We start from the raw sequence: 14,041 nt of genomic DNA on the forward strand, positions 1-14,041 counted from the left end.
CCCCTTTTTTTTATTCTGTTTTATTTATTTTCTCAATAAAATTATTATGTTTCTGCTATCAAAAACACAATCTTACTTTGAGGGCAGTTTACATGTGCCTACCCTTTTCTCTTATTTTCTATGTGTTAAAAATCGCAGAACATTTTGAAAAAAAAATTGTGCAAAATCATTTGACGACTTCATTGGAACCAAACTTCAGGAAACGATAAATTCGGAATCTTTTTTAAGAATCATAGATGTTCATTGAAGCCATAAATATTGTCCGACTCCTAACCTTGCAGGATAGGTAGAAAAAAAAGGAGAGGCATTTTGACCCCCCCCCCCCCCCGATTCCCGTAGAATAAAAAAAAATCTGAATATGCTGTATACTATGAAGTAATTTTATTTTTTTATTTGCATTTTGATTTGTTGTAGTGAATGAATGGAAACTTTTAACTTTTTTGCACAATTTTTTGTCAAAACTATAAGTGACTTTAATTCAAAAGTGTATTTGCTGCATATCAATCGATGTTGATATTCTTTTTTTGTCTCATTTGACAAGCTGTATATTTACGGAGAATCAGCGTGTTCCATAGAACAGCCAGTAGAAAAATAAATCAAAGTTAATACTTGGAGAGTTGGTACAAGTCAGGAATATGACAGTTGTTATCCATTCATTTGATGTGTTTGAGCTTTTGATTTTGCCAACTGATTAGGGACTTTCCTTTTTGAATTTTCCTCGGAGTTAAATATTTTTTTGATTTTACTTTTTTCCTATTATAATTCTGTTTTTATTTTTTTTTATTCATTATTAGTTTACTATTTTATCTTGAGTTTATTATCAGTAACATCCGCAAAACGTGCAAAAATGAATAGTCCAATTCTCAGTTTTGCATGTGAAGAATTTTTTTGCCACTACATTCTCCACTGGATGCTACAATAACCACTTACCCAAAAATATATTCATTATTCATTGTTATGTCTGGCTGGATTATAGCATAATAGCAGAGAAACGCTATTCTTCCGGGTGGCCGGAAGAATAGACATTTTTTGCTACATTGTATTATTCCAGCTAGCCGGAAGAATAGCCACTGCCTTTTTTTTAAAATCTCGAGCCGTAAATAACCTGCTGGCAAGCTGACGTATAACGAAGAAAAATATAACTTTGATCTACATATTTAAACAGTTAAAGAGCTGATGAGCTATTTGACACGTTTAAAGAACCGTTCTTACTAAAATTTAATTGTTTCTCTATTCTAAGATTCATATGTCGATTGTTTTTTTCTTTTTTTTTTTTTTGTTGTTTTTTTTAGGGTTTGTATTTATCAAATTAATCTGTTTGTTTATTCATCTATTTCCAAATCATTTCATTTCATTTTTAAATCTTTATCTTTTACATTCGCTGTAATAAGCCTAAGACACGTACTGAACTTTCAAGCGTATTCATAAACGCGGTGTAATGTTTTGCGTTGATCATGCATGATGTATGTCTTTTACCTACCGGCAAATCATTTCCATCAATATATCTCTTCTGTCTTTTGATGTCTAGCTTTTCAAATATCGTTTCTGAAAGAAAAAAAATAGCAATCAATTAGATTCGATGTCAAAATATGGTAATTGAACTGTGCAAACGGAATTTTCTACTGGAACATTTATTACTGGTGTCAGAGAGCAAGTAGACATTAAAGGGGAAAATGAAGGAGGAAAAATAATTTTGGAAGAAGGAAATACATAAAAATATATATATCTATGCACAAAAGTCCTGATTTAGGTACCCATCTCTAAAATCACAACAAGCAGATATCGCAGCATTGTCCTCCTGAAATTCTCTTGACGTTTTTATTCTTTATTATTCTAACAAACACCCCTGTAGGTGCTAAAGTGTTGGGTTGCTTTTTTTCTGTGTTTAAGCTTAAAATATCGTTTGTTTGATTCAGGTATTTTGCCTTTAAAATTTGGTTGTTTTACCGTTCAACAGTTTTTATACAAAATTTTTGTACATTTGTACTTATATTACACGTTTTGAAAACTGTGCTAATGGTGGTTAATAGAAGTGCGTGGTCTTTTAATGCTTTTTATTAAATACACATGTAAATCCTAGTAGTAGACAAAATTCAGGAAAAAATCGTTCTGTACGGGATATCCTGTAAAATAATATATATATTTTTTTTTAAAAAAGCAGTGACCCGTTAGAATAATTCCTCTTTCATGTCTGTAGTAAAACATAAACTTAACTGATGGTGATTTTATAGTTAGAAATAGTACCATTTTACTACGATGTAATTGAATAAGCGCCTGTTTAGACGTATCTTATCATCATATCTGTCCATGAACTTCAAAGCTCATTTAGTAAACACGTGCTTAGTTCTTATAATGCATTCTTAATTGCCAGATCATATTGTTTTCAAAATAAAAGGAACACCTTTCAAAAGAAAAAGGATGAGCGATCATAGATAACTGACAGTTTTTGTTCTCAAACAACGTTCAGGTTGTTGCTGTAGTATAGGTATATTAGAGTTGAAAGAGAATCTCTAAGTTACAAAATCTTTGTGTATTTCCAAAATATCAAATTTATGTAGCAAATTTTTCAATCACTCTTGAAAATGATTGATTGATTGATTGGTGATTGTTTTACGCCGCATCAGCACAAAAATGCTATATCGCGGCGACTCTTATAATGTGTCATCTATCTCAGTTATAACGTTGAACTAGAATATTGTTTGTTTTTTCTTTTTTTTCACAATTCTAAATCTGTTATGAATAACACTATAAAACAATCCATGCAACGCCGGGTTCAAATGTTGCTTTTGGCAAACCGAAATATCCGATCCTGTCAGATGATAAACATAAATTTCATTTTCCTGGTCATTTTTAGATTGATCAATTGTTAACTGCGTCCAGCGGCAGATTTTTAATTCTTATTCAGAACGATAATAGAAAGCAATTCCCACATTGTACAGCTATGGCCGCGTATATATACATCCAGTACGGCAAATGGACATTGTAACTGGTACGATTTAACATGTTTAAATGGTGCATTTTGTTTATATATAATGGAGTAGGCCCAGTAAGACCCCTTTTTGGCCCCAAAATATAGCAGTTTTACAAAATTGTTAAAATGTAATTTTTTAGTTATTTATTGGAAAGAAGAATACTTCTGTTACATAAATATGGGCTGTTTTTGACAATACAATGCACATGTATCGGATACTAGCATCATAAAGTCTTGCTAAATTACTGAAATCTTCGAAATTTTAGCATTTTGGTTAATTTTTAGACGGTTTCCGTCTGAAATGGAAGTGGCCGCATTTGTGTTCATTCTTAATATTTAAATGTAAGTTGTATTTAATGATAATACATAACATATATAAAGGTTGAGAATGAACACGGATGCGGCCACTTTCATTTTTGACAAAATCCATCTGAAAAGTGACATATTATGGGATATTTGATAGATTTTTCATATTTAAGCTTGAATTTGAGCGTCTTTGATGACTAAATCAGTTCAAATCTTTCACATAAACTAATTGAATCGACTGAAGTAGACACTTAAGTGTTTAAAAAATGTCCAAAATCTTTCATCAGATGAACCTGAATTTTGAGGCCATAATCGGCCCTTACCGGACCTACATCTTTCCAGATCATAAAATTACGTAAATGGTGTTAACTCTCTCGGGGTTGTTGAGTTGATTTATATATTATAAGCTATTCTGTTAAGATATAATAAGCCACTTTTGGTGTTACATTATCAAATGTTGGGTTGGAAGCGTACCTGATGAAAGTAATCTAAAAACAACTAGAAACACCACACGGAAATCATGTACATTTATCATGCAAGGGAGCTACCCATTTGATTTTTATGTGGGGGGGGGGGGGCGGGGGGGGGGGGGGGGGGGGGGGGGGCTAGAATGAAAAATTTTGTCCTGCATTTATTTTTAGTTGTAATCTCTGTCCTGCCTTTTTAATTTTCACTCTATTCGGTCCTGCCTTTTATTTAGTTGTAATCTCTGTCCTGCCTTTTTATTTTTCACTCTATTCAGTCCTGCCTTTTTTATTAGTTTATCCTGACTTTTTTAACATAAATTGTCATCCTGGCTTTTTTTTTTTGCCATTTTGCTCATCCTGCCTTTTTTTTACTCAAAACTCCTGTCCTGCCTATTTTTTCAAATTTCATCCTAGCCCCCCCCCCCCCCCCCCCCCCCCCCCCCCTAAAAAATCAAATGGTAGCTCCCTAAGAGATGGTCTATGATTGGTGAAACAAAAATTAGTCTACTTTATCTTAGTTTGAAATTAGTCGATGTTCTTTAAACATTACCAATAATGAGAATCTGGGGCTTCACCGTGCCGTGTGTGAATTGCTGGTCCCCTATAAACCTAAGACACCACTCTTGTTAAATTAATGTCCTTATGAACATCTTAGAATTTCAAGAGTAATTAGGGCATAGAATTAACTTGAACTGGACACCCCTTTTTTGGTGACAAGATCTAAGCTAAATGGACGTTCGTATTGTTTTACGGGATGTATAAATACGCAGACACGTCATTGCAGAATGTTGACAAACAACCTGATTTTCGATCTATTCACGTAAAGAGAGTGCTATATAGACCCCTTACGACAGTCAGTTGATGGGTCTGTGGGTGGCATAATGCAAGGTAAGACATTTGTCCTTTGCTGTGACCCATCTGTCATACATTGTACCCTGTGTTTGTTGTGGCATTCCAAATTTCCAATGTATGTAATTAAAACACTAGAAGCACGTGCAGAAAGACACATTTATTTTCTGTGTTTGATTGACAAGTTGAACAGGTAAGAAACCGATCTGATATATGAGGTAGCTTCAAAAGAAATAAATAAGCATTTGAACTACTGCCCATATTTTCTGTTATCAGCATGCCGGCATGTAACATTTGGAGATTAATTTATGGATGCGATAATACTTTTAACGCTTAAAGAATTGAAGGCTAAATTGATTACTTGTGTGAACGAATTGTAACAGATGCAGATAGTGTTTTACTCCCTCTCAAATGAAATAAGGATTCGATCTGAAATTGTTTTGATAGGATAAGTTCTAACCTCTCATCAAATCTGTACACGTCAGAACATGCAGAATAGTCTTTCATAGAACAGTTCTACCTTGAACCATGCCAGGTTTAACCGACCATTATCTTCGGAAAATGCTTATAACGTGAGGGCACCCAAATTGCACCTATTTTGAGTTTTTCACCTACGTTTTTTTTTTATGATCCAGACAAAAGTTTCCATTCTGTGTTTATTTTGTAGATGTAATCTTATTTACTATATAGTTACACCAATTTAATTTTGAATTCATATTGAATCATAGAAAAATGGGTTTGAACCAACCTCCAAACGATCCATTATTCTGTAATGATGAGTAGCCAAATTGCATCCATGCTTTAATTCACATCCTTAAAAATCGAATAACAGATGTTTTGTTTTATCTCGTCAAATATTTAGAACAATTTGACATTAGTCCATGCTTACTATTCATTTTTTTAAGAAATGGATGCTTGTAACATATTTCATTTGCTCATTTCTAAAGATGACTTTTTGTGGACGTCGCATGGCGACACTTCCATAGATTTTACTTTTTCCAGTGAAGACTTCATCTGTTGATATATATATATTGCGAACGTTTTGTGTATATTTAAACATATTTACCTATGTTGAAAGGCGTGTATAATGTCAAATCATGAAAATACAAATTGTTTAGTCTCAAAGAAAACTTGTAAGCTTTCCACTGCTATTTTTGCTAAATAGGTGCAATCTGGGTACTCGGTGCAATTTAGGTACTGTGACGTTACCAAGTCAGGAATATGACAAATTGGTTTATCGCTCGTTCCGTTGGTTGATAACGTTTTATTTTGTTAGTTTTTATGAACTTCCCCCTTCTTTTATTTTGGGAACTTATCATAGAGTTCGGTATATTTGTAATACCTTTTTTCTGAAACATTTTTACCCTAACTATCAGAATCTGATCTTTAAGGAAGAACTGTCAACATATGTCTTAGATTAGAATAGCAAAACCTGTCTGTTCTATAGGTTAGAACTGTCAAATTGTCAAAACCTGTTCTATAGGTTAGAACTGTCGAGTTGTCAACATATGTCTTAGATTAGAATTGCAAAACCTGTTCTATAGGTTAGAACTGTCGAATTGTCAACATATGTCTTAGATTAGAATTGCAAAACCTGTTCTATAGGTTAGAACTGTCGAATTGTCAACATATGTCTACGATTAGAATTGCAAAACCTGTTCTATAGGTTAGAACTGTCGAATTGTCAAAATCTGTTCTATAGCTTAGAAATGTCGAATTCAAACACTGTGGTGTAGGATAGAACTTTCAAAATCGTTTTAGGTTAAAACCGTCAACTGCTAGCTGTGTTAATATGTGGGTAGAACTGTCAAGTATGAATTCAAGGACAGGTGATGTTTATGTCAATGCGAAAGCAACTCATCAACAAAATTAAACAAACTTTAAGGTATCTAGCGGGTGACATACAGTCTCCAACAATAGACATATGTCTATATACATGTACATACAACATTGCGAGCTCTAAATCGTCTCGAACCTATAAAAGATGTGAATAAATTTAGCAGAAACAATCAAACATCAAACATCAACAACCCAATCTCCAAATAAAGAAAAATATTAAGATATGACATTCGACAGACATTGACGAGGATGACGGGCACATGGAAATGTGGCGATGTAAAACTTGTAAGAATCTGTAATGGGGTAGAACTGTCCAAATACTGTGTTAGTGAATAATGTTAGACAAGGTAAGCGCGTATAATTTCATAATTGATTTTGCCATTTCTAGTTTCTTTTATTCGTGCCCCACTAACGAGTCTTCTATAGACAAGACGGTCGTCTTGCGCGGTAAATTATCAGCCTTGTGTTTACTCAGAAGTCATGCAACCACTGGCTCGGTATGAAGGCCTGGATGAGGTTTACAGAATAACGAATAATGGGCCCAAAAATAACAATAGCGAAAAAAAGTGAAAATAATAAAGAAAAAAAAATAATGCCGAAATTAAAAAAAGAATAGAGAACAAAGGGCAAGGAATATAAAGAATAGAGAAAAATGACATAAAAGTTTAAAGAATACAGTAATGAAGGACCCCCTTATGCAGACCCTTATATATATAATATGATGGATTAATTATGAGTATGTCACATCCGATGCAGAAGAATTTACCAGATCCGTGGTCAAGACTGAGGTGACATTGATGTCGTCATTCATCTGTTTACATAATTGGAAACAATAAGTGTATTGTACTCTGAGCACAGATGGCATTTGCCAAATTAGACACATTTTATTGGAATTTTCCGTTTTCAAAGCTCTTCAAGTTTAGTATTCGTAATTGATATGACCTTCCAAGGGCAATGATTTGGGCGTCAATGATGAGTCAGATACATGTAAAACTTACTTTTTCTTTAACATAAGCATGGTATATCGTTCACGCCTATTTTAAACATGAAAATGGGAATTGCTGCAAAACAATTAAACCACCAAAATATGATACAGTTTTGTATCGTGTAATAAACAGACTATTAGTATTTGTTTTAGCATGGTTATACGTTTTTGTAACCACAATCTGCACGTCATGCACAGTTCGGTATTGCATAATTTAAAAGATATTTTTTATGCATTTGTTTATGTCTATTTTGTGTCTTCGGCATAGATGCATCTTATAAAATTGAGAATGGAAATAGAGTCAAAGAGACAACAACCAGATCAAAGAGCAGAAAACAGCCGAAGGCCACCACTGGGTCTTCAATGCAGCGAGAAAATTCCGCTGAGGTGGTCCTCAGCTGGTCCCTAAATAAAATTGTGTGCTAGTTCAGTGAAAATGGACGTCACACTAAACTCCAAAACATATAAATGAACTAAAATTAAAAAAAAACATACTAGACTAACAAAGGCAAGAGGTCCGATGTCAGAATAGGTAACAAAAGAAACTAAGCAAAATGACAATGATACATAAATGAACAAAGGACTACTAGCAGTTTATAACAAGTTTAAATATTGTTCACGGTGTCTTAATTAAGGCTTACATCCCAGGCTTATTAAAGTGACTTAATTGAATATTCGATGGTGAATATAAAAATAAGGAGATGAGGTGTAATTGCATACCATTGAGACAACTATTCACCAAAGTTCAAATAAATTGGATGTAAGCAATTATAGGCAACCGTACGGCCTTCAACAAAGAGAAAATCCATACCGTATAGTCGGCTATAAAAGGCCCCGACATGAAAAATATGAAACAATTAACTTGAGTAAACTATCGGCCTAATTAATAACAAAACAATTTACGAAAAACAAAAATGACAGACATGAACCAACGACAACCACTGAACTACAGTCTCCTAACTTGGGATAGACACATAAAGAATGTAGCCGGGTTAAACATGTTTATGAACGCTCAACCCTCCTCCTAACCTGGGACAGTGGTGTGACAGCACAACATAAGAACAAACTATAAAAATCAGTTGAAAAAGGCTTAACTCATCAGATCGATACAAAGCAGAAAAACATCAAACATAAACACATAAAAACGTGGCACGGTATTTATCCATCCCTCAAAAAAATTTCCATTTTGTCTCCTTATTATAGTGAACTATATACTACGTTGGTCTGATATATATAAAATAACTGGAAAGTGATTTCAATGATTTCAATGATTTTAATGATTTCAATGATTTCAATGATGCAAGAAAAACAATGTAAATTTCATACTCAATTGACTTATATACTTCAGCCGTTATAATGGGAGTATTGGTCAGATATATACTTCAGCCGTTACAATGGGAGTATTGGTCAGATATATACTTCAGCCGTTATAATGGGAGTATTGGTCAGATATATACTTCAGCCGTTATAATGGGTGTATTGGTCAGATATATACTTAATTCAGCCATTACAATGGGTGTAATTGGTCAGATATATACTAAGCCGTTATAATGGGTGTATTGGTCAGATATATACTTCAGCCGTTATAATGGATGTAATTGGTCAGATATATACTTCAGCCGTTATAATGGATGTAGTTGGTCAGATATATACTTCAGCCGTTATAATGGATGTAATTGGTCAGATATATATACTTCAGTCGTTATAATGGATGTAATTGGTCAGATATATACTTCAGCCGTTATAATGGATGTAATTGGTCAGATATATACTTCAGCCGTTATAACGGATGTAATTGGTCAGATATATACTTCAGTCGTTATAATGGATGTAATTGGTCAGATATATACTTCAGCCGTTATAATGGGTGTATAGGTCAGATATATACTTCAGCCGTTATAATGGGTGTATTGGTCAGATATATACTTCAGCCGTTATAATGGATGTAATTGGTCAGATATATACTTCAGCCGTTATAATGGGTGTATTGGTCAGATATATACTTCAGCCGTTATAATGGGTGTATTGGTCAGATATATACTTCAGCCGTTATAATGGGTGTATTGGTCAGATATATACTTCAGCCGTTATAATGGGTGTATTGGTCAGATATATACATCAGCCGTTATACTAGATGTATTGGTCAGATATATACTTCAGCCGTTATAATGGGTGTATTGGTCAGATATATACTTCAGCCGTTATAATTGGTGTAATGGTCGGATATATACTTCAGCCGTTATAATGGGTGTATTGGTCAGATATATACTTCAGCCGTTATAATTGGTGTAATGGTCGGATATATGCTTCAGTCGTTATAATGGGTGTATTGGTCAGATATATACTTCAGCCGTTATAATGGATGTATTGGTCAGATAAACACTTCAACCGTTATAATGGGTGTATTGGTCAGATATATACTTCAGCCGTTATAATTGGTGTAATGGTCGGATATATACTTCAGCCGTTATAATGGGTGTATTGGTCAGATATATACTTCAGCCGTTATAATTGGTGTAATGGTCGGATATATGCTTCAGTCGTTATAATGGGTGTATTGGTCAGATATATACTTCAGCCGTTATAATGGATGTATTGGTCAGATAAATACTTCAACCGTTATACTGGGTGTATTGGTCAGATTGTAAATTTGTCTAAAATTGTATTTTGTATTGAAGTAATTAAACAATAACAACAAAAAGGGGGTAAGGTTTCTAAATATACATAACACTATATTTGAATTGAAGGTATATTTGAAGAAAATAGACCGACAAAATTTCAATATATATTGCAACCCAAGGTTAATTGGGATGTATAAACATGGTCATCTTGGTCTTCTTTGCCAAAGAGGGGTGTCTGTTGGGCTGTGTGGGATGTATAAATACGCAACCACGTCCAGTCGGTATATAAGGACGCTATTATCCGATGCCTCGTAAAAAAAACACTAAATACGTTTAGAACCTTTTTTCGACAATTCTTTGAGGGGTCCGTAGATGGCATTTGTAAGGCAAATTTATTCTCCTATACAACATATTATTATTTTCCAGTGGCAGTCCAAATTTCCCGCCTTGTATCCCTGTCGTCCAACCCTTCAAAAACTACCGATTTTATTAATTGTTAATACTTCCTCGGTCAAGAATATGCATAAAATAGTTGCCACTGAAGCAAGACTTAAGCAAGACACACTCAAATCAATGCATATTGGTAAATACGATAGAAATCTCTTCAAAAGATTCACATTAGGACAATAATTGCCGATTTACTATCAAACTGATTTGGAACAGGCAAATATTAAGGTTAAAATCCTTTCATTCTCTGAAAGGTAAACATTAATTTACCTGTTCCGCGTTGACCTTTCGTCCTTTTGCTGTAGTTTAAAATCGATTGATTGATCGTTGTTACGTCCAGTGACAAATATTTCATGCATATTCAAGAGAGAAAATTAACAATATTAAATTCAATAGATTTTGTGTAAAGTCGGTCGACCGGGGTGGGCTATTGTCTTGAATTTTCATATGACTTTCATATCAGTCCACCTGCTACTTCATCTATATATAAATGTCAGGAACAATTAATTGTAAGTAGATAACTATAGAAGATAATTCGCTTCTTGAAACCAAAATGAAAGTAAAGTACGCACGAGGTACATAAACTGATTATGTGAAGAATCCGCTCCTAAAAAAAATGATAAAAAATATACATTTAGTTGTATCAACATATATCTACAAATGGTCCAAATAATGACTTGCGAGCGATGTATGTATAAATAAAAAAAGAAGATTTGATATAATTGACAATGAGACAACTCTCCACCAGAGACCAAAACAACTATAATAGATATAGGAAGATGTGGTATGAGTGCCAATGAGACAACTCTCCATCCAAGTTACAATTTATAAAAGTAAACCATTATAGGTCAAGGTACGGCCTTCAACACGGAGCATTGGCTCACACCGAACATCAAGCTATAAAGGGCCCCAAAAAATTACTAGTGTAAAACCATTCAAACGGAAAAACCAACGGTCTAATCTATATAAAAACGAAAAACGAGAAACACGTATGAAATTATACATAAACAGACGACAACTACTGTAATCAGATTCCTGACTTAGGACAGGTGCAAACATTTGCAGCGGGATTAAAAGTTTTAATGGTACCAAACCTTCTCCCTTTTCTGAAACAATAGTATAACATCACAACATAGAAAAACACACTATAAAATATCAATTGGTCACCGTACGGCCTTCAACAAAGAGCAAAGCCCATACCGCATAGTCAGCTATGAAAGTGTAGTTATTCTTCAAAGTAAGATCAAGCTTTTGCACAAAAACATGAATATCATCATTCTTTTACAGGCTAATCTATAAAAAAGCTTCAAAAGCAGAACCTTGTTCTTTTACATTTAATTTTGAAAACTCATCAACATCATTCATTTCGTGATTTGAAAAACAGGCACGCGGTTTATTGATGATTTCTTGATTGCCAGATCTAGAATTGATTGAAAAATCTTATCAAACTTTCAACTGGTGCCATGGTTTATTAAAAATTAAACATATTTTACAGATTATGTACTAGATGAAATTAGATCACGCCCGGTTTTTTGTGGGATTCTTGTTGCTCAATCTTTAGTTTTCTATGTTGTGTTTTGTGTACTGTTGTTTGTCTTTTGGTTTTTTTTACCATGGCATGCGTTTTAACTTTGTTTTCGGCTATGAGTTTGAATATCTCTTTGGTATTTTCGCCTCTCTCTTATAAAATAGACTAAGTCTTATAGTTGTTAATTTCTGTGTCATTTGGTCTCTTGTGGAGAGTTGTCTCATTGGCAATCATACCACATCTTCTTTTTTTATATTAATTGACTGATTTGTATTGTTTTCTTTTGTACGTTCACTGATCGAGATAAAAGTGGGGTTGAAATACCAAAGAACAAGTTTAACCCTGCCACATATTCAATAGTTTATGATTGATTTATTCCCATGCAGTCTCTTTGTCCTTCCCATTGGGGTATTCTTAAGAAGATGCTCTCCAAAATCATTTGTTTGTATCATATTGGTGGCACTATAAATTTCATGCTGAAAGAAACTGTTTGTGATATATTTGGAGATTTATGTTTAAAGTCCAGTGGCAAATATTAAATGATGATCAGGACGATTACGATAATATTATTTTGCGATTAATCCTTTGGACGATATAATATATGTTTAATTTATCATAATCTCTGCAAAAAGAAAGAATATAAAAAGTATGTATATACATATATCCTTATTTTGAAAATTTTGTCTTTTTCTTTCTTTCTTTTTTTCGCTCTTTATAATTTTTAAGAAATTATAAGAAAAGGATAAAATGTTGTTAGTTCTTTTGGTCATGTTTAATTTCAAATTAGTTATACATGTGAAGCGGTTCTCTAGACATTTCAAAATAAAAACCCCCGTCCTGAATATTTGAGAAATATTTGCAACTGTCCGGTATACAAACATCGTTAAAACATCGATCAATCGATAATTCTTATTATCGTAATCGATTATATAATTATCATTTATATATTGTTTACGTATATTTAATGAAGGTAATACTATGAATCCTAGTAGCTGTACTTACCTTTTAACTTTGCAGTATAATTAAAATCAAATAATGTTAAGAGCACAATTGAATAAAGAACAAATTTCACATCGTAGAAAAACATTTTTCAATCCATAAAAAAACGAATTCAATATTCCACAATAAGTTGTATCCGTAAACACAAATTAACATAAACTCATTAAGATAAAAGGTTATCTTCTTTAACCTTTGATTTTACATACATCGCGAAGTACTATAAAACATGTGCAAATGTTTAAAGTGGATTGCCTACTTTATTGTGATAAGTTGGAAGCATGTGACGTGGTTATGCGCGTTAATCGGAAATCTCCCCAAAACACCTTGAAACAATTAACAGTCACAATTATATAATTATATGTATCTAAGTGCATCGGAAGGTAGTATCATTGCACTTTACTTTCTCTGGATATTAATTGGAGGTTTTGTTAAGTGCAGACTCCTTGATTACGTAATATACCTAAGTATCACATCATAGTATAGTGTATATATAACCGACTTTTAAAACAGAGATAGTTTGTGTTGAAATTTTGTATAAAAGTTTTCTTACGACATAGCATGAGGTTGTAACTTTCTGAGGTGTTCAAGACATTTTAGCTGTATGGAATTTACTTGGATTGATTAATTGTTGGTTGCTTATCGTACAGTGGCAAATATTTCATGCATGTTCAAGACAAGGACAAATTAACAAAATACAATAGGTAGGTCCTGTAATACAGACCTTCCGTGATGAAAGTCGGGAAAATATGGACTGCCAATGGAAAAGAGGATATATTGGATAGGGACAGAAAGTATACCTTGCAACAGGCCACCTACAGATCCCTCAAAAAGTTGTTGCAATGGTTCTTAAGAGAGAGTGAAGCTATCTCTTCATATTCTACTTGTAAGTACAAGGGCCAAAATATAAGTGTAAAGAAAAATAATACATATGAGGGATAAAAGTAATCACCAAAAATACTGGACAGTACATCAGACCAACACCGGCCAGACTAACCTGAAAATGTAACGGACATGCAAACAAACACTAAC

The 14,041-nt window shown here is 33.4% G+C and overlaps 1 protein-coding gene across 1 annotated transcript in view; it reads right to left on the bottom strand.

The window, feature by feature from the left end:
- LOC127705022 (uncharacterized) overlaps positions 1–13,343 on the bottom strand; it is a 29,716-nt gene extending 16,373 nt beyond the window's left edge. Inside the window, exons 1-2 of the mRNA XM_052209268.1 lie at positions 13,016–13,343; positions 1,481–1,545 (exon numbers count right to left, since the gene is read on the bottom strand). Coding sequence (XP_052065228.1) covers positions 1,481–1,545; positions 13,016–13,100 — 150 coding nt within the window. The 5' untranslated portion in view covers positions 13,101–13,343. The remainder of the gene's footprint in view (positions 1–1,480; positions 1,546–13,015) is intronic.
- Positions 13,344–14,041: the final 698 nt, after the last annotated feature.

The sequence above is a fragment of the Mytilus californianus genome, unplaced genomic scaffold (assembly GCF_021869535.1).
Source record: "Mytilus californianus isolate M0D057914Y unplaced genomic scaffold, xbMytCali1.0.p SCAF_6, whole genome shotgun sequence".
NCBI lineage: Eukaryota > Metazoa > Mollusca > Bivalvia > Mytilida > Mytilidae > Mytilus > Mytilus californianus.